The following is a 19805-nucleotide window of genomic DNA, read 5'->3' as shown; positions in this document are numbered from 1 at the left end:
TTCGAAGGGTGAAAAAACCTTCCCTCAACTAGGGCCCCGTAGGATAACTTAGGTCCCCGTAGGATAACTAACCAACGGTACCATAAGGTGAAAAATACCCCCTCCCTAACCAAACCCGGTCCCACTATAAGACCTTCCAACTGTGACATAGGGTGAAAAATACCCCCACCCTCCCTAACCAAACTCGATCCCACTATAAGACCCTTTCCTTCCTCATCCCCACAACTACCATACTAAGAGAGTCTTATCCCCACCCATCCCCCTTCCACACCACAAAACAGCTTCCCCCACTCCCTGTCATCGGAACCGCATAGCTCCTCTACTATCACTACTCACACTAAACCGGCCGAATTAGCTAAAATGGAGTACGTAACCGATAGCTGGTATCAAGCGGCCCTTGATGCCCATAGTGACGCGGAAGAATTCATCCTAGGACATCTAGATGAACTTCAATCCAATCAGGTAATGTCGGCATCAGGTCCCACTGCGCCTTCAGGCGAAATAAACCACATTAGGCTTCCAGTTATCGATTTACCAAAGTTTTTCGGGGATTACTTAGAATGGAACAACTTTTATGAAACGTTCCGTTCCATTGTTCACGACAAAGTGTATGTCTCCGGTCGGGACAAGTTCCATTATCTAAAATTCTGTCTGCAAGGAGAAGCAGCTACGGTCATTAAATCTTTAGAGATCACCTCCGAGAAATATGAGATAGCATGGGACACTCTGGTAGCTCGGTACACTGACAAACGGATGATCACGGATACGTTCTTAGATCAGATCTCGCAAGTACCCACGCTTCGGGGTGACAATTTTAAGGTTCTGAAAGAAGTTAGGGACTCAGTTACGGTTGCGCTCAACGCCCTTAAAACTATGGGATACGGCGTCGACCAATAGGATCCCATAATTGTTCATTCGCTGAAGAACAAACTGGATGACACCCTTCGTTTGGCCTGGGAGATGTATCTGGGAAGCAGCAAGGATTATCCGACGTTCATTCAATTCTCTGAGTTTCTAACGTGTCATATTAACTCCTTGCAATCATTAGGTAACAAACCTAAGACTTCCAAAAAGGAATCGGGGAGATCCTTGAAGTCACACGCTACTAGCGTGAATAGTACCGGTTGCGCTCAATGTGGTAGTAACCATCTCTTGTATCAGTGCAAGGAATACCTTGCATTGACCCCTCAGGCCCGTTCAAAGTTCGCATTTTCACAGAATCTTTGCATCAACTGTCTGAGGCCCGGGCATAGTTGCTCCAATTGTTCTTCTTCGTCACGATGCAGGAAATGTAGTAAAATGCATCATACTTTATTTCATTTTGACGAATCTGGCACCGGGGGGAGCAAGGCACGGGGGACTACCCCCGCGGTCAACTCCTCTTCCGAGCCAGAACCCTCTAGCTCGAATACTACAACACATCTCAGTGTTTCCGACACACAATCAGTTCTATTGGCCACGTTCTCTGCCAGAAATGACGCTCATGACGGTTCTCGTATTATAGTCCGCGGTTTAGTTGACACGGGCTCAGAAACTTCCTTTATCTCGGAAAATCTAGCTCAGCAACTACGGGTATCACGAAAACGTGTCAACACGACCATTCATGGCGTCTCTCTGAATTCGGCTCAAAACGTTCGCGCAGAGGTACAGATTACGCTTCATTCTCTATCACGACACGGTGTTTCGTTGAACATAACTGCATTGATCTTACCAAGGATTACTCAATATATGCCTCCGACTTATTCTCCGTCGTCGTTTCCAGCACTCAGCGAAATTGATCTGGCCGATAATTTCGTGTGAACCAGGGCTCCAATTGACGTGCTTATTGGCGCAGACTATCTTGCAGCATTGATGGAAGTTCCGTACATGCATTCTCCTGATCATACGTTGCTTGCCCAGCGGACTCTTTTCGGGTGGATCGTAGCTGGGGTCTTACCCAAGACGGGTCACTCTCATACTGTCACGGTGCATCATTGCTTTGAGGTAGAAAAAACTCTTCGCGACTTCTGGGAACTGGAAGAAGTTGCGGAAGTCAAACCCATGTCCACAGAGGACTCCCTCTGTGAACAACATTTTGTGAATACGGTATCACGCACCCCCTCAGGTCGTTTTGTCGTTGCTTTACCTTTTCGATCCGACATCGAGAAGCACAGCTTAGGTTCTTCCTCTCGGGTAGCAGAGAAAACCTTAACACGAATACTTCGGCGATTGGAAACCTCTCCAGAATAAGCTGAAAGCTATTCTCAATTCTTACAGGAGTATCAATTGTTAGGGCATATGTCTCCTGTTCCTATAAACTCTGATTTTCGCGTCTTCCTGCCTCATCATGCAGTTTTTAAGATCGAGAACCAGAAGACAAAGATTCGCGTTGTATTCAACGCATCTTCTAAAATATCTACGGGCGTATCGCTTAACGACACGTTATTCATTTGACCCAAGCTCCAGCAGGACATCACGCGGATCCTAATGAATTGGCGTGCCTTTCGATATGTTGGCGTGACGGACATTGTTAAAATATTTAAACAGATTCTTGTGCGTTTTGAGGACCGCAAGTATCAGAACATTTATTGAAGATTGATTCCGGTGAGCTTCAGGCTTTCGAACTCAACACGGTGACCTACGGTACGGGACCGGCACCTTTTTTATCCTCGCGAGTTTTGCGCGAATTAGCTTCCATGGACGGGGCTGACTTCCTTCTCGCGCAGGATGTTTTGTTAAATTCTACATACGTAGATGATATACTCTTCGGGGCTCATGACTTGAAACAACTCAGTTCGGTCAGGGAACAACTCATCACTCTACTAGCGAAAGGGGGCTTCTCCTTGAGCAAATGGGCATTCAATCAACCGGGGACTTCCCCGATTGAACCTACCGAGCCGCACTCTTTCTTTGAGGATCCTGCTGGGTCAAGTAAAGTCTTGGGTATATATTGGGATCACGGGGATGATAGCTTTCGCTTCCGTGTTTCTCCTTCATCTATTGGTGTACTAACCAAACGCATCCTCTTATCAGAGAATACTAAGATCTTTGATCCATTGGGATGGATCTCTCCTATAGTCATCACTTTAAAGCAGTTAATGCAATCCACCTGGTTACTCAAACTCTCTTGGGATGAAGAGATTCCTGACCCTATTCAGTCCAAGTGCCTCAAGTGCTATGAGCAGCTTTGCGACTTACAGGCTTTGAGTGTTCCACGGTGGACTGTACAATCCCTTACTACTAGAAAACGCGAATTAATCGGATTCTGCGACGCCTCAGAGCTGGCCTACGGTGCAGTCGCTTACGAACGTCTCACGGACGAAAACGGTCATCTTTCGGTACATTTAGTAATGTCCAAAACAAAGGTCGCGCCGATCAAGACCACTTCAATACCTCGGTTGGAGTTTGTTGCAGACGCACTTCTAGTCAAGTTGTTGGTTCACGTCAAGGCAAGCTTGGTCGGGAATTGTGATGCGATTCGGTGTTACTCGGATTTGCAGGTCGCGTTAGCTTGGATAGCAAAGCAACCCATACATTGGAAGACGTTTGTGGCCAATCGCGTTTCGTATGTTCAAACGCATTTACCTGAAGCCAGCTGGCATTATGTACCCACTAAGTTGAATCCTGCAGACTTGTGCTCAATAGGAACCAGTGTTCAACAGTCATCAGAGGACTCACTTTGGTGGCATGGGTCTGCTTTTCTCCGTGAGAACACCGCAAATCCTGTTCAGGTCTTTGAATCCGCGGAAGAAAGTCGGAAGTTAGCGTTAACCGCTCAACTAGACACAACTAAGTGTTGGTTTTTTGATAAGTTTTCGTCTTGGTCTAAACTGGTCCGAGTTATGGCCTATGTTCTTCGATTTGTCCAGCGGAGCAGGAAAACCGGCCAATGGGAGGACTCCCTCCTGTCCGCTTCAGAGATTCGCGATTCTATAATCGCTATAGTACAGGTTGTTCAACGGACACACTTCGCAGCCGAGCTTTCAGCCTTGAATCATGGGTCACGTAACACCGTCGCGGTCAAAGCTTCTTTCCTTACATCCGGTTATTGATTCACAAGGAATCTTAATAATAGGGGGGCGGCTTCGGAACGCCGAAATTTCTGAACAAATGAAACACCCCATTATTCTACCGGATTGCCACACCACTGCCACACTCATTAGGCAAACCCATCTAGATACACTTCACGGGGGACTCCAATTGACTTTGTCTACGTTGCGACAAAAGTTTTGGGTCATGAATGCGCGAAATCTAGTAAAGTCATGCGTTCACAAATGCATCACGTGTGTTCGCGAACGCGCTAAACTCGGTAGCCAACTCATGGGTTCACTTCCTGCCGCTCGGGTTTCTCGCAGTTTTACTTTTGAACACACCGGAGTAGACTATGCCGGGCCCTTTCTGGTGAAATTACATCACGGTCGTAATGCAAAATCCATAAAATGCTACGTGGCAGTGTTCGTATGTCTATCTACCCGTGCTGTTCACTTGGAACTCGTCTCTCGACTGGATACCGAGGCCTTCCTCGCCGCGCTGTCCCGGTTTATCTCTCGTCGGGGAAACCCCGCCTTTATGTACTCGGACAACGGCCTTAACTTTCAAGGAGCGGACGCAGAACTCAAACGCGCCTACCAATGCGCTCTAGAAGCCGACCGCACTCAGACAACGGATTCCCTCAGCGAAATCGAGTGGAAATTCATCCCGGTCGCTACACCCCACTGGGGTGGTCTTTGGGAAAGTGCTGTAAAAAGTATGAAGCACCACCTGAAGCGCTCCATCGGAGTTTTCGTGCCTAATTTCGAGGAAATGACCACACTGCTGACCAAGATTGAGGCCTGCCTCAACTCACGGCCTATTTCGCGGTTACATGATGATCCTGAGTCGTTGGACATACTCACTCCGGGGCATTTCTTGTCAGGTCGGGCGTTAAATTCCCCCCCCCCCCCCCCGGAATTTTCTACATTGGATTTACGCGAATCGTCATTAAACCGTTGGCAAAACGTGATTAGAATCACCGAAACATTCTGGAAGAAGTGGTCTTCCGAATACCTCCACACGTTGCAGAATAGGCCAAAATGGCAGAACACGAACTCGGAATTTGATGAAGGAGATTTGGTCCTGATCAAAGTACCCAACAACCCCCCGCGCATGTGGACCTTGGGGCGGATTCTCAAACTAGTCCCTGGGGTGGATGGGGTAGCTCGCGTAGCTATACTTAAAACCGCGAGAAAAGAGATTCAACGGAGTCTCTCGCAACTTTGTAAACTCCCTTCTTAGCCCTTGCTTTCGGGTCGTATCAGGGTCTATCTTTACCCTGCCTTACGGCATCCTGGGACTCTTCAGGTTGTCATCTCTCCTTCTCAAGCTTCCTGGGACTCGTCAGGTCGTTTAAATTTCTCCTTCTTGGCTTCCTGGGACTCTTCAGGTTACCACCTCCTCTCTCGGGCGTCCTGGGACTCTTCAGGTCGTCCTGTTCTGTCTTATATCTTTTATTTTTATTTTTTTGTTGTAAATAAATTTGTTTAAACTGAGTTAACTTTCTTCTTCCTTGTCTTGACGCCATCGCGTCAACGGGGGGAGTTTGTTCGAGATCGGGAGGAGCAAAAATGCTGATAAGTAGATTCCACATTTTTGCTATATCTTCCTGTCTCTATTGCGTTCACGGGGGACGGCTAAACCAACAGCGTGTAGCCGCTACATCTGTCTCTCTCTACCTCGCACCGCGGCGCGCTTGCGCGTCTACTGGCCCTGGCGCGTCGCGGCCGCGGCACGGCTTGCGCGTCTGACCACTAGGTGGCCAGCGCCACGAGCAGCTCTCTCGCTGGCAAGTTTCGTGCCGCGGAATTATATAGATGGGTCCTTGATAAGGACCCATCGGAACCTCAGCCTTGCTCGACCGCTTCAACAGCAACCGCAGCACCTTTTACGCCTTTCGGCATCACCGCCTCCACGGCATTTTTTGACGCCTCCACCAGGCCATCAAACGAGCGCCTCCACCGGCGAACTCTACGGGTCGACTACTTTGGTAAGTATCACCCAACCACCCACCGCCTACCAAGAGGGGAATACCCCTCTGCGGCAATATCCTCCCTCCTAAGGGAGATTTCTCCGGAGACTTCCCGGGAGAAGTTAAACCCTCTCTTTCCCCTCCACACTGCCTCCGATGACTACCTCGGACCCAGTGTTCCGACCCTCAAGTCCAGGTCTCTCGAAAGAGTCGGGTAGCGGGAGGGGTAGAATTCACCCTAGGGGTTGGGGTGGCTCGGACCCAATATAGCTCTGGGAGAAGGAGGCTGAGGGGTAAGGGGACTTCCCCTTTCCTAAAACCACTTCTCCTACTTCACTTCCTCTCGTGGCTGGGGATTTTACTGGGGAATACCCCAGGGAAAATTGCCCAGTCCGGGAGCTTCTAAGTCCGCGTTCCTTTTTGGGTAATTCTGGTTTCCGGGGTTCTTGGGAATCTTCGTCTACCGAAATTCCCTAGAAGTTGACGAGAGCAAATTCCCTAGAAAGTCGATAATTTTAGTCTAGCTGTTCTTGTAAATATATATTGTAAATTTTGTATATTTTTATTTATTTAAATAAAAAACTCATTTTGCCTATTACCTTGGCTTTGAATATTGTATTCTAGAATAAGACCTTCCCTTCTGACCACTGGTTCGGAGCTCTCTTGGGACATTGTTTCGCACAGTATCTGTAATTATATTAAATTATAAGTATTATATATATATATCGTTACAAAATATTTAATTACTCATGTAACAATCATCCCTACCGCTTTGAAACTTTCTAATCCAAAGACGGACCGATTGCTTAAAAATTCCCAAAACAGTGGCAATTTATCCGGTGTTTTTACAACTCTCTCATTGACCGATAATTCTCCTCCTCATAGATTCACTAATACCAGGATCTATTATTATAATGCAATTTTCTAGGATTAACCCGTCAATTGGCGCGCGGGGTGTCCAAAGTACCCCAAGAATAGAAATCTATCGATAAATTAGTGAAAAATTTGTGCAGTCACTTACAAGTATTAGCGTTTAATTAATATAAATAACTTAAAGGCATTCAACTGCTATCGTATAACAAGGGAACGTCACATAGATGTTATTTATTGAAAAATAAATCTGAATTCGTAAATATTTTACGTCAAATAACGAAAAACAAATTGTATGTGCATGGCACCCCACGCGCCTATCTATGTAAAAAAAAAGCGCGCGCCTATTGGCGGGTTAAACAAGGAATCACTTTTCGGGACGTTTAACAAAAAACGATAATAATGCAATGTGAAACTAGATATTTATTTGTTTTGCTTGAAACTTTTGCGGGTATTATTATTAGTTTTATATCTTTCATTTGTTTTGTCCCTAGGAAACAAATAAACATCTAGTTCCACATTGCATTATCATCGTTTTGTGTAAAAACTCGCGAAAAGTGATTCCTTGTTTAAACCTCGAAAATTGCATAATATTAATGGCTCCTAATATTAGTGAATCTATGAGGGGGAGAATTATCGGTCAGTGGGAGAGTGGTAAAACCACCGGACAAATTGCCACTGCTTTGGGAATTTCGAAGCAAACGGTCCGTCTTTATGTTAAAAAGTTTCAAGGCGGTGGGAATGCGGCATTGAAAGACCATAGGAAGAATAATAGTGGTCCAAAATTATCAAATGAGCAGGAGGACCAAGCCTTAGTGGATTACCTAAGCGAAAATCCGTTTGGTAATATAGCTGATGCCATTCAGGAGACGAATTTCCCTTTGTCAAACAACACGGCGAGACGTCGAATGAATATAGCAGGTATTCTTTATCGTTTCTAAATTCTTACAAAATGATAGGTATAATTCAACAGTATTGTTGATATATCGCTATAATTTGTACATTTTTTTCTAGGAATTCATTCCTATCGCCCTGCTAAAAAAATCTCGCTAACTGCTCATCGCCGAGAACAGCGGATGGGTTTCGCTTTGGAGCATTTTTCTACCCCGATTGAAGACTGGACAACCACCATATGGACTGACGAGAAAGTATTCGTTTCCACCGTCGAGCAGCAATGTCACGTATGGCGGCCGGATGATATGCGGCTTGACCCGAAAAATGTGGTTCAACGGGACCGCAGTGGACGCATAACTTGTGGCTGCTGGGGGTGGATTTCAGGTGACATTGTCGGGGAATTAGTAGAAATTTCCCCCCGAATGTGTTCCAGGGAATATGTATCCATCCTGGAAGATATATTACTGCCGTCAGTAAGAGCAGTTTATCCAGAGGACGAAGTTCCCGTAATTAGGTTGGTGCAAGACAACAGCGCAGTGCACACTTCTCGCGAGACTCGGCAGTGGTTCGAAGAGCACCCGGAAATCGAATTGGTGCAATGGCCTGCTAAAAGTCCAGACCTCAACCTGATTGAGAATGTGTGGGCAAAAATGATCAGTTTGTGGGTAGCGCCAGCACATAGAATAAGAGAGACGGTGCTAGAGAATGCTCGAAACGTATGGGAAAAATTGCGGTACGAGCCCGACTTTTTGCGTAACTTAACAGCCTCCATCCCGAATAGGCTTAATCAAGTGTTGGATAGACAGGGATACTGGACTGATTATTAAATAGCTCCTGACCAGTACCACCAACATGCTTTGAGGGGTTTTAGTGGGTAGGTGTCTGGAATAGATAAGTCCCACACTATCAGTAGTCTGTAATTGATTTGCAGATTTGCTGGTGTACAAGAGCATTTCCCCTGTCTAAAAAAAAAAAAAACGTCTATCCAAAGAATAAGACAGTTAAGTGTGTTTATACTTTTCTAATATGATTCTAAACTACAAAGAACACCTTTCAGTATTGTCTTGCATGATTAAATGTTATTTAATATTATATTAATATTTACTATCCTATAATTAAGCGCCATAAATATATAATAATCCATTAGACCAAATATTTTATAATGTATTGTTACATGAGTAATTAAACATTTTGTAACGATATACAGGGTGTAACGAAACGACCGCCTTTTCTCGTAACTGGAGGTTCGGGGTGACAAACTGAGTGCACGTGTAAAATTTCGTTCGAATCATTCAAGAGGTTTAAAAGTTATTTACATTTAAAAATCACCCTTTTTCGGTCCTTTTCGAACGACTTTGATTGCACAATGGAAAGTGAAAAAACAATTGATGAACACCCCAATTAGAATGTAAAAGTTATCGATCGCACGCGGTAATACTTTTGCTATTTATTCCATTAATCTGGCTATCAGATCAATTTTAAAAATAGCAAAATCCTTTTCATTACATTTCCAATTCAATTCAGTACAGTTATCATTGACTGAATTTATGGAAAGAGCGAGAAGACGCAATGAAAAGGAAAGTATCAAAAACTAAGATGTCGCGCGAACGCACTGATAATTTAATAGGAAACGCATGAGGGCATTCTCTTTCTACTAACGAAGCTAAAGAGAATGATTCAAAATCAATACATTGATGATAGAGAAAACTAAACTTACCCATTTAATGTTCTCCAAGTTCTTTTACATCGAAATTTTCGAAAAACCTTCAAACTGGCTCTTCGATGATTTACAGAAAGCACACTATCACTGTTTTTGCATTTAAGCATTCGTGAATTTAAACAAATTAGGTATTAACCTACGTTTCTTCAAAACACTGGTTAATTTGACACTTTTGAACTGTTTGAAGTAGGCTGATTAAGAGTAGTCGAAACGAATTACTTATTATTTCTCCTCTCTGTGTCTCTCTCTCTTACTCTTCAGCATACTTCAAACAGTTCAAAAGTGTCAAATTAACCGATGTTTTGAAGAAACGTAGGTTAATACCTAAATTGCTTAAATTCGCGAGTTTTTAAATGCAAAATCAGTGATAGTGTGCTTTCTGGAAATCATCGAGGAGCCAGTTTAAAGCTTTCTTAAAAACTTTGATGTAAAAGAACTTGGAGAACATTAAATGGGTAAGTTTAGTTTTCTCTATCATCAATGTATTGATTTTGAATCATTCTCTTTAGCTTTGTTAGTAGAAAAAGAATGCCCTCATGCGTTTCCTATTAAATTATCAGTGCGTTCGCGCGACATCTTAGTTTTTGATACTTTCCTTTTCATTGCGTCTTCTCGCTCTTTCCATAAATTCAGTCAATGATAATTGTACTGAATTGAATTGGAAATGTAAAGAAAAGGATTTTCCTATTTTTAAAATTAATCTGATAGCCAGATTAATGGAATAAATAGCAAAAGTATTATGGCGTGCGATCGATAACTTTTACATTCTAATTGGGGTGTTCATCAATTGTTTTTTCACTTTCCATTGTGCAATCAAAGTCGTTCGAAAAGGACCGAAAAAGGGTGATTTTTAAATGTAAATAACTTTTAAACCTCTTGAACGATTCGAACGAAATTTTACACGTGCACTCAGTTTGTCACCCCGAACCTCCAGTTACGAGAAAAGGCGGTCGTTTCGTTACACCCTGTATATATAATAATTATTATTTAATATAATTACAGATACATAATAAAGAATGTTGTTAAATAAACTGTAATTCAGTTTCATCGTTCAAAAATTATACCAATAATTTCAATTGAATTTATGTGAAAATGATATGCATATGATACTTGGAATAAAAAATCATATTAAAATCACACACTTTTTAGCAAAATCAGGAGACAACTGGTTGTCACTCTTTTGACAGTTCCCCTCAATACCCCCAATTTCTTCCATTAAGGTACATAGGTGAGGTAGGCGGGGTAATTTCAAAATCTGGCATAGTTACAGAGTTGCTCCTAAACGCATCAACATATTAGGGGTAAGCCATACATGGCGACCAGTGTACATCGTAAAAGAACTTTAAATCATGTTCCTGATGCTTTGTTAAGAGCACCAGAAAGTTGAAATGCTTTGCTACCGTCTTATGCTGATACCAAGGATGCGTGGTATTTAAAGCGCGTAAAGGATATCGAAAGAACGCCAGAAAATTTTCTTGATTGGAAATTAGATGGAGAGTTGATGTATCATCAACGACGTTCAGATATCGCAGATGCTGAGCTCGAAGATCTTGATGCTTGGAAACTGGTGATACCCAGGGAGTACAGGCAGAAAGTGCTCGAAGAATGTCATAAGCTACCGCAAGCCGGCCATCAAGGTATTGATCGTACATATCGACGCCTTTCGATAAATTACTTCTGGCCAGGTATGTTCAAAGATGTAACGGCTTACGTCAGTCACTGCGAAGAAAGTCAGCGTTGCAAGGAGGAACGACAAGCTCCCGTCGGCTTCATGGGACGTCGAATTGTTGAACAACCGTGGAGTGTAATATCGGCAGATATTATGGGCTCACTGACGCCAAGTAAACAAGGGGTCTCGTATGTGTTGGTAATCCAAGACCTATACACAAAATGGATCGAAGTAGCTCCACTTCGACGCGCTAACGGCAAAAAGAGTGCAGAGGCTATCGAAAACTTGGTGATTCATAGATGGGGTACACCAAAAATTTTAGTTACCGACAATGGTACCGAATTTGTAAATAAAGACATAACTGCTTTATTACAATTAACGGGTATGAGGCAAACCACGACACCTCCATATCATCCCCACGCAAACCCCACCGAAAGAGTGAATAGAAGCCTGAAGATGATGATGAGGGCCTTCCTCGATTCTGATCATCGAGAGTGGGATCAGCATTTGGATGCATTTAGATTTGCATTTAATACTGCCCACCATGGTCCACTGCAAGCTACACCTGTATTTGCTAATCTGGGTAGAGAACAAGAATCGGCAAGATCGATGCGACGTGAATTAGAAGGCGATACTGAAATCATGCAGCAACCGACAGAAAAGTGGTTGGCACGTATGAAACGCTTGGAAACACTCAGAACTGTTTTCAAGTATGCTCTCGAAGAAGCGCACGAACGACAGGCAAGACCGTATAATTTACGTCGTCGTGAAAAGCACTATGAGGTTGGCGAGTTAGTCTTAGTTCGCAACCGACCGCTCTCGAATGCCGCAAAACACATATCGGCTGCACTGAACAAACTATTCGGTGGACCGTTTATGATTGCGAAGAAGTTATCGGAGACAGTTGTAGAATTGTCTGATTTGGCAGGAAACGTCACTGGCAAAATGTCTACGGCAGACATCAAGCCATACAAGCCTGAGCTACCGCAACAGTAAACCCAGACTGAAGTGCATCACTGCACGCTTGGGCGTGGCAGCGAAAAACGAACTCGTGTTCGGGCGCTTTCGGTTTCGGGTCGAAACATCCGTTACGGAGGGGGGTATGTAACGAAGTTCCCCGTTACGTATACAAGATACAGAATAAAGAATACAGAAGCTACCGAACAGTGGATATTATTAATCCCTACGTTACCGACTCGTGAGATAGGCTCACGAGTGGATTATAGCTAACGTCAAGGATAGACTCCGTTGACAGGCAGAGGTACGGATGAAAAGACCGGCGCTCTAGTAAACGACGTCTAGGTTGATCTGAGAAGTAAGGCAGGGCCATGCCAAACAACCCAGGTAACCTGAGGTAAGAAGAAGCGGCCTCGGGGAGTCCTAAAAAGAATGACCGTGTCTATAAGTCCCCACGAGGAGGGGAGATAGAACATCGAGTCTGCCTTCAACGCTGGTTATGCGCTTCAAGCAGGCTGCGCGAATGTAGTGCGCAGACTACCATAACAGGCAGTCGGAACGCGACCGTGGGACTGTGCCGATGTGTCCGTGCGTGTTGGTGAGCGCATGATGCGGCACTCAGACAGCCATGGGTCCGTTCGCGTAAGTGAGGCGTGTGCTATAGGCCAGCCTCCACGTGCGTCATGATTGGATACCGGTCAATGCATAGTGGGTTGTGCAGGGGCGTCGTTAGCCCGTTGGAATGTGCCCCGGTGTCCTCCGTAATGCCATAGGCTTGCGCTATGGCTGGACGGGCCGCGAACATTGCCTCCGTGGTGGTCCGCTCATGGCAAACTCTATGCTTGGCAATAATACCGCATGTTCCCGCACTCCTCACTACCACCTGTGTGTGGGTGGTGAGGGATAGATATATGCCCCTCAGCAGATAGGTCTGCGAAGTTCGGACTTCCGAAAGGAACCCTCCCCTCCCTCCACGACCTAGCTTACTGAGCGACCCAGGCTACCGCTACCGTCCAAATGCATGGCCGCAGGGCCGTATAAGATGCATAGAGAATGGAGTCGAAATACTCAAATGATAACGTAGAGTTGTTGGCCACCCAACTGACCAACTGGCGCCAGAGCTGCCGGACTTGGCATAATCTCGCGCATGCGTAGAGCGCCTCTCACAGTTTGTTTCTTTACCACTCTACCTATCAGGGATGTAGCACCCTTTAGCATCGCCCGTAGAACCTTCCTTTGATGTGTAGACGTAGATGTTGAATCACTGCATCTTAATATTAAAAATCAATTACACAGTAAATTAACGACGAAAAACATTAACTATAAACTGGATTGCTTGTTAGTAAATCCATCTGCTCTTATCAAATATTTTAAATGGAATATTAAGAGATTGGAAATAATTAAAGGCTTAAATTAAATCAATATTAAAAAATATCTGATATTTGAGTGGAGATGAAAGCCCTCTCACCAACGAAAAGTTCTTGCAATCCTTAGAGAGAGAACATGCAAAACATATAATAATTTATTATGTTTGTTTTTATTAACTGCACTGTTACAATTTCCAAAGAAAAAATACACTTAGCATAAAATGCAGTATATTTTTTCATAAAAATACGAAAGCGTAGTCAATAAAATCAAACTTAAAAATTAAAAACACTCATGCAAAAAATATATTAAAATGAACATAAATATACCCAAAGTTTCACATGCAATGTCCGTAAATGCAAATAATTTTTGAGAAAATATAGCCACTAAAAATTGTAACATATGTTAGGAAGAGTATAAATTAGCTGAGTTATGCAGCTCTAAATGTCGCGAATCTACTTGAAAAGACACAATTCTTAACCTGTGCTTGAAATGACGAACGAATTTTACAAATGGCGTTTAATAAGTCGCCACAGATTGTATTACGCTTCTTCGAACGAACATCTGTTACAATTGAAAAAATGCGTTCAACTTCGGCATTGGAGTGGGGCAAAGATAAGAGCATTTTAACTAATATTTCTAAATTTGGAAATAATTTATTGTTATCAAAATTTTTTAAAGTAAACACTTTATTCCAGAAGGGAATAATGTCCAAACCCTGTAAGATTTCGCGATCGCTGTCTTCGATAAGAGGCAGCTGACGCCACTCCATTGCCAATTCATTTTTATTAAAAATTGGTGGCAAAGAAGGTAAGATGCAATTGAAATCATGTATTTCACGGTTTCTAACAGTCATATCTAGTGCTATGACTGGATCTAGGAATTCTAATTTCTTAAACATTGCATTATTTATTGGTAGTCTTTGCTGCATTTCAATGACGCTAACTTTATAAAAATTTAAACAATGTGTACGGATTTCTAAAACATCTTCCTCTGGTAAATTTTCTAAAAATTTTTCACAATCCATACCTAAATAAACAAGATCTACATATAAATAATATTTTAAATCATGCAAATTAATATTATCAATTTCATTTAATGCCTCTGCCTTCAAGAAATTTTGGCCAAATTGTTTCATTAAGGTTTTGCTTGTTTTTACAAGTTTATGTACTAAGATATTTCGGGATTGAAAAAAGGCATTAAATTTATTGAAGGCAGTTAAGGCATAGTTTAAAAAAAGAAAGTAACTTTTAATCATATCGCTATTTAAAAGATCCAAAATTTTTGTCGCCGATTCTAATTTATCATTGAAACATGCATCGGTAAAGAAAAGACGGAGACACGACCAATTCTCAATTAGTCTATCAACACATTTCTGTGTTGATAACCAACGAGTTTCTCCGATTTTTAAAATTTTATGAGTTTCGATCTCACAAAAATTTTGGAATTCTTTTAAAATAGCGCAACGTTTTGCACTACCAGAAATATATGTTGCTACTCCGCGCATTAAATCGAAACAATCTTGAGGCAATTCTTTACAAGCCTTTTTTGCCACTATCGTTGAAGTGTGGCAAATACAATTTAATAAAATAACGCGAGGAACTATTTCTCTTAGCCGAGTTAAAAATGAATCCCGGGATCCCAACATAACGGATGCATTATCACACGCGAAACCGATTATATTTTCAAATGGAATACCGTAATCGAAGAAACACTGTTTAAAGACCGCGAATAATTTTTCGGCTGAACAGTCAGTTGCATCAAGCTCAATTATTTTAAATAATTCCGTTATGACATTATTCATTTCTGTGGAAAAATATTGAACGACAATGCTTAAGCATTTTTTGTCCGTTATATCAGTTGATTCATCCAATAAAATACTAAAATAATTGTTTCTCAATGCATTTGACGTACGTTCCATTTCCCGCTTCTCTAAAACATTCGTAATAATTTTGCTACATTTCGTACGATGTAGCCTAATTTGTTGCACTATTTCCGGTCATGTAAAAGTTACTTTTATCAAATCTACTAAATGATCTACGGACTGAATACTCACAGTGTGCTCCGCAAAAAAACTGGCTAATTTAATTTCCGCAGCTTTCACTAAATTACCGATATCCAAATTTTCTACGGACGAACAAGAACTTGTACCATCACTAATTTCCACCGAACTAGAATTATTATCCATCACCCACAAATGAGTTTCACTTTCAGCATGCTTTTCTAAAACACTTTTCCTATTTGATAAAACCCTTTTACATGCATTACAATAAGTCTGATTATCACGATTCACCAACCAAGGACTAAACTTTTTATTTGACAACCACGAAAAAACGAAATTTCTAACATCACTACTACTACAGTCTTGCATTTGGTCCGCAAAAACCATAATAAATTTCGAAAATTACTACAGACACTCTAAAATCACTTTTATTATCCCGTAAATTTATTAACGATCCGTATTAAATGATACCAAATGCAAGACTGATTAAATTACTTTAAATTAGATGGAAAGTTAACGGGTACTTCGTTATTGTTTGTAAACAAACGGCATTTGCCAGTTAACTTTTGATTAATTTTGCAGACTATCAAAAATTTTTCAATAATTTTATGTATCTAGCATATCTATTACTAACAGTCAGAAGGACTTTCAAATGTTTTATATAATTGTTATATAATATATGCGAAAGAGGCTTTTATCATTATTACAATAATTAACAATTTAAAAAAAAAAGATTTATTTATCAACATATAAAAAGCTTAGTGTAATGGAATCAATGGTTCATTTCATATAAAATAATGATAACAATTATAAATTTGACTAATTAATTGTTTTATTTCTTTTATTTATACATATTAGTACAAATTTGCTTAATTATTCAATAGGAAATCGAATATACTTATTACTGACAAAAATGATAAAAATGGTGTTTAAATTTATATATATAATTTTCAGACACCGTTTATTAAAAAGAAAATCCGAAATTCTAGAATGGAAATCTTATTTATATCTGTTTATAAATGTATTAAAAAGTTTATTTATATATTTCACATATTTATACATAAACTACATATTCTCTACTAATTAAGAAACATACTACTGCAGTTTTGACGTATATATCTTATTTCCAGAAAAATTAAGGAAAACCTGTAAATTCATACATATATATGTTTGTCGATAAGAGAGATAAAGCTTCGAAATTGGATTGGTTTAGTTCATGTGTTCTGTCAATTTAATAATCCCGCTTTCGTTTGATAAACGCGTATTAAACTAACAAATAGTTTGTGTTAAATGATTTAAGTGTATTAAAAACATGTTTAGTTTGTTCAGCAGTATATAGAACAGACCTGAAATAAGATAAACATTGATTGCATAAAAATATTCAGATTGTGCTGTTTTAGGTTAAACTTGTTAATTGAAAAGTGTTTCTTTTGTGATTTCCTTTCTACGACGATTGCATAAAAGCATGAGTTATCAGGACATTATATATTTACAGTGTTTACTCAATCTAATAATGTGATTGGCAGAATAGTGGAAAATGTGAATTTTCAATTGGATAAGGAAAATGGGGAATGATGAAAATGGTGCAGCAGTACAAGCTATTTAGATGAGTATCAAAAATTAATTACTTATGGCTTGAAATGAATCAAGATTCTTTGTGTTGTGCTCTTCGTTACAGGTAGTGTAGAAAAATGTGAATGTTTCTCCAAAATGTAAGGATTAAAAATTATAGAGGACTAGGATACCATTAATTATGACAGCTTGGACATGGTAATTAGTCTTTCGGACAAGATATTACTCCAACCAAGAAATATCCAGGTAAATAATTCTGCATTTAACAATAATAGTAATTATAGAAATGATATACAAAGTGTTAACAGTTATATTTAAAACTGAAAACATTAAAAAGAGGATATTAGTTAAGATCGAAGATGTTAATAATTGATTGATAAGAAGTTTTTATTACTCTTATAAAAATCTTACATTATTTATTGATAATTCTATTCCAGTTTTATAATGTTAAAAATTTGCTTTCAGGTTAGGAAAATGATAAAACACAACGCTCATATCCATTATTAGTAGATGTGAAAGGCCATTGGAACAAAATAACTAAGAGCTCGTAAGAAGACAGAAAAGAATTTGGAAACCACGGTTAGGAAACTAAACATTCTTCAGATGATGGAAGAAAGATGGACGAATTAAATATAAATCAATAAATCATCAAATATATAAACTTTATTTATGTTATCTTACTTGTAATGGTTAACAGTAACACATTTGTATAAATTAAGAATAAAAATAAACGGAAAATACAATAAATAAAATGTTCATTATACATTTAAAACTTTTTTGTCTAGGGGCACCTGAGACACTAACTACGTGCCTTAAGCCGGCTGCGAGAATCGTTCCACGCATGCGCGAGATTATGCCAAGTCTGGCAGCTCTGACTGGCAGTCGTCTGGCACCCTGATACCGATAGGTAAGGGGCGCGTTCCGTTATTTACTGTGAGTACTAGTAATCTATAGTTTGCGTGACATTAAATATAACTTCTCAGTACTCGCAGTCAATAGCGGAACGGGGCCAAGGACAGGCGAAAGTAATGGGAAAACCCGTAGTGTGAGTGGCCCCTCACACTGACGGGAATAACGTTACAGTATGAAGACAAGAGAATTTACCTTGTTACAACATGTTTAATACAGTGATCCAAAGAGGAATTAGATAAGTATATTATTTATTATGTTGAATAATAATACATGAAAGCAATGATACTTTGTGTTTCTTTTGACTATTCTACAGGTATTAAAACATACTGGCTGTTTTCCAATAAGAGACACAAATGACACAGTGTAACACTGTGTCAAAAGAAATGTGTTGCAATAAAAACACAGATCGACTAAAGATGACACTCGTAGAAAGCAGAGTCGAATCATTTGTGTTAAGTTGCAGTGTGACAAACTTCTAATTAATTTTAGATGTTGGCACAACTTCATTCTTTAAAAACACGAGCAGTCTTTTAGTTTTTTGTGAATAAAGCTCAAAATTAACCACTAGCGGAGGTTGCGGAGGTATCGTGGCTATTTCGGCAAGCATCAATCAATACAATGAGTACATTATTAATTTAATAATAAAGTTCTGCAACTGATTAATAACGGAAAAAGTTTTTAACATAGTATAAAATGGAGTTCTAATTGATAGAAGAATTTGTAGATGATCCAAGTAGTAATAGAAGTGATTTAATTGTAGAGAAGAAAGAAAGTGAGTGTTCTTAGAAATATCAAATTTATATATCGAAATTATTATTTAATTTTACTAATAACACTTTAGGTTTCTGCATTAAGGACTAGTTTTACCACCTAAATAATGTTAACCTCTAATTTATGTGGTATAGTTCTATATCGGCGCTTATATTCAGTATTATTTCACATAATGTTAAGCTAATTCAGACTGGTAAAATTAAACATAATAAACCTAAATTTACAGGTGCTATTTGGGATGACCAGGCTATATTAGCACTTCTGGGCCTTTACGAAGCTAATATGAACTTATTAGATCATCCGAAGAAAAAGGTAAAACTTTGGGAGATAATATCGCAAGATTTAAATAAAAGTTTTGGAATTGAGGTATGCTATTTAATTGACCATTGTATGAGAATATATTAGCTTTATAACTTTTCAAACTCTAAGTATTATGTTTAGATGTCGAAAGACCAAATACGCTGGAAATGGAACTCACTTTTAAAGAAATATAAAGAGTGCGTAGACAACAACTTAAAGTCAGGAAAAAGTTTAATGACTTTTAAGTGGTACAACCAAATGGATGATATATTACATCAAGGGAATATTGCTTCTAACACTTCTAATCACATATTCTCGTCCACATTTAAAAGTACTCTTATCACTCCAACAAGTCCAAAGCCTTCAACTTCGTCTGCACAAGATGATAATTTAAATACTAGTCTTTTACTGACAGAATGCAAGAAGAAAAGCTCTGAAAATTTATCCACAAATTTAGGAAAATCAAAATCTAATAAAAATAGAAACATCGCTCAAAATAAAATTACTTTAGAGAAACATCTTACCGAATATATGGAAAATAAAGTAGAATGGGAGAAGGCTAAAGAAGAAAAGCAAACACTTCTTTTTGAACAAACAAAGGAAATGTTAAAATTAAAAAGAAGAAAAAATAGTTTAAAGGAAGAAGAAATAAAACAAAAAAGATTGTATTGTGCAGAAAAATTAAAAGGAAAAGAAAACAGACCTATTGCAATTCTGAATGTCGAAAATAAAAAATTGAAATTGTTAAAAAAAGTATTTAAAGTTGCTTTATCTGATTCAGATTAATTTA

At 39.8% G+C, this 19805-nt stretch overlaps 1 protein-coding gene across 1 annotated transcript; it reads right to left on the bottom strand.

Moving 5' to 3' along the window:
* Window positions 1-13161: 13161 nt before the first annotated feature.
* On the bottom strand, window positions 13162-15379 carry LOC136785967 (zinc finger protein 862-like). Its single transcript, XM_066747358.1, has 6 exons — window positions 13918-15379; window positions 13778-13844; window positions 13709-13732; window positions 13579-13642; window positions 13415-13500; window positions 13162-13357 (listed from the first exon to the last, which is right to left on the bottom strand). Exons 1-6 carry the CDS (start codon window positions 15377-15379, stop codon window positions 13162-13164), a joined length of 1899 nt encoding a protein of 632 aa, XP_066603455.1.
* Between the last annotated feature and the right edge of the window lie 4426 nt (window positions 15380-19805).

This window comes from Prorops nasuta, unplaced genomic scaffold (genome assembly GCF_024137725.1).
Source record: "Prorops nasuta isolate Cenicafe-Biocafe unplaced genomic scaffold, Cenicafe_Pnas_1.2 PNAS00001, whole genome shotgun sequence".
NCBI lineage: Eukaryota > Metazoa > Arthropoda > Insecta > Hymenoptera > Bethylidae > Prorops > Prorops nasuta.
This window is presented reverse-complemented; position numbering and strand designations above follow the sequence as displayed.

Excerpts from the sequence above, each read along its gene's own strand:
- LOC136785967 (XM_066747358.1), bottom strand. The coding sequence starts at position 15,379 with ATGGAACGTACGTCAAATGCATTGAGAAACAATTATTTTAGTATTTTA. Across the intron at positions 13,845-13,917 it reads TAAGAATTGTGTCTTTTCAA|TGGCTATATTTTCTCAAAAA; the intron begins GTAGATTCGCGA and ends TACAATTTTTAG. Across the intron at positions 13,733-13,777 it reads GAAACTTTGGGTATATTTAT|TTTGATTTTATTGACTACGC; the intron begins GTTCATTTTAAT and ends TTAATTTTTAAG.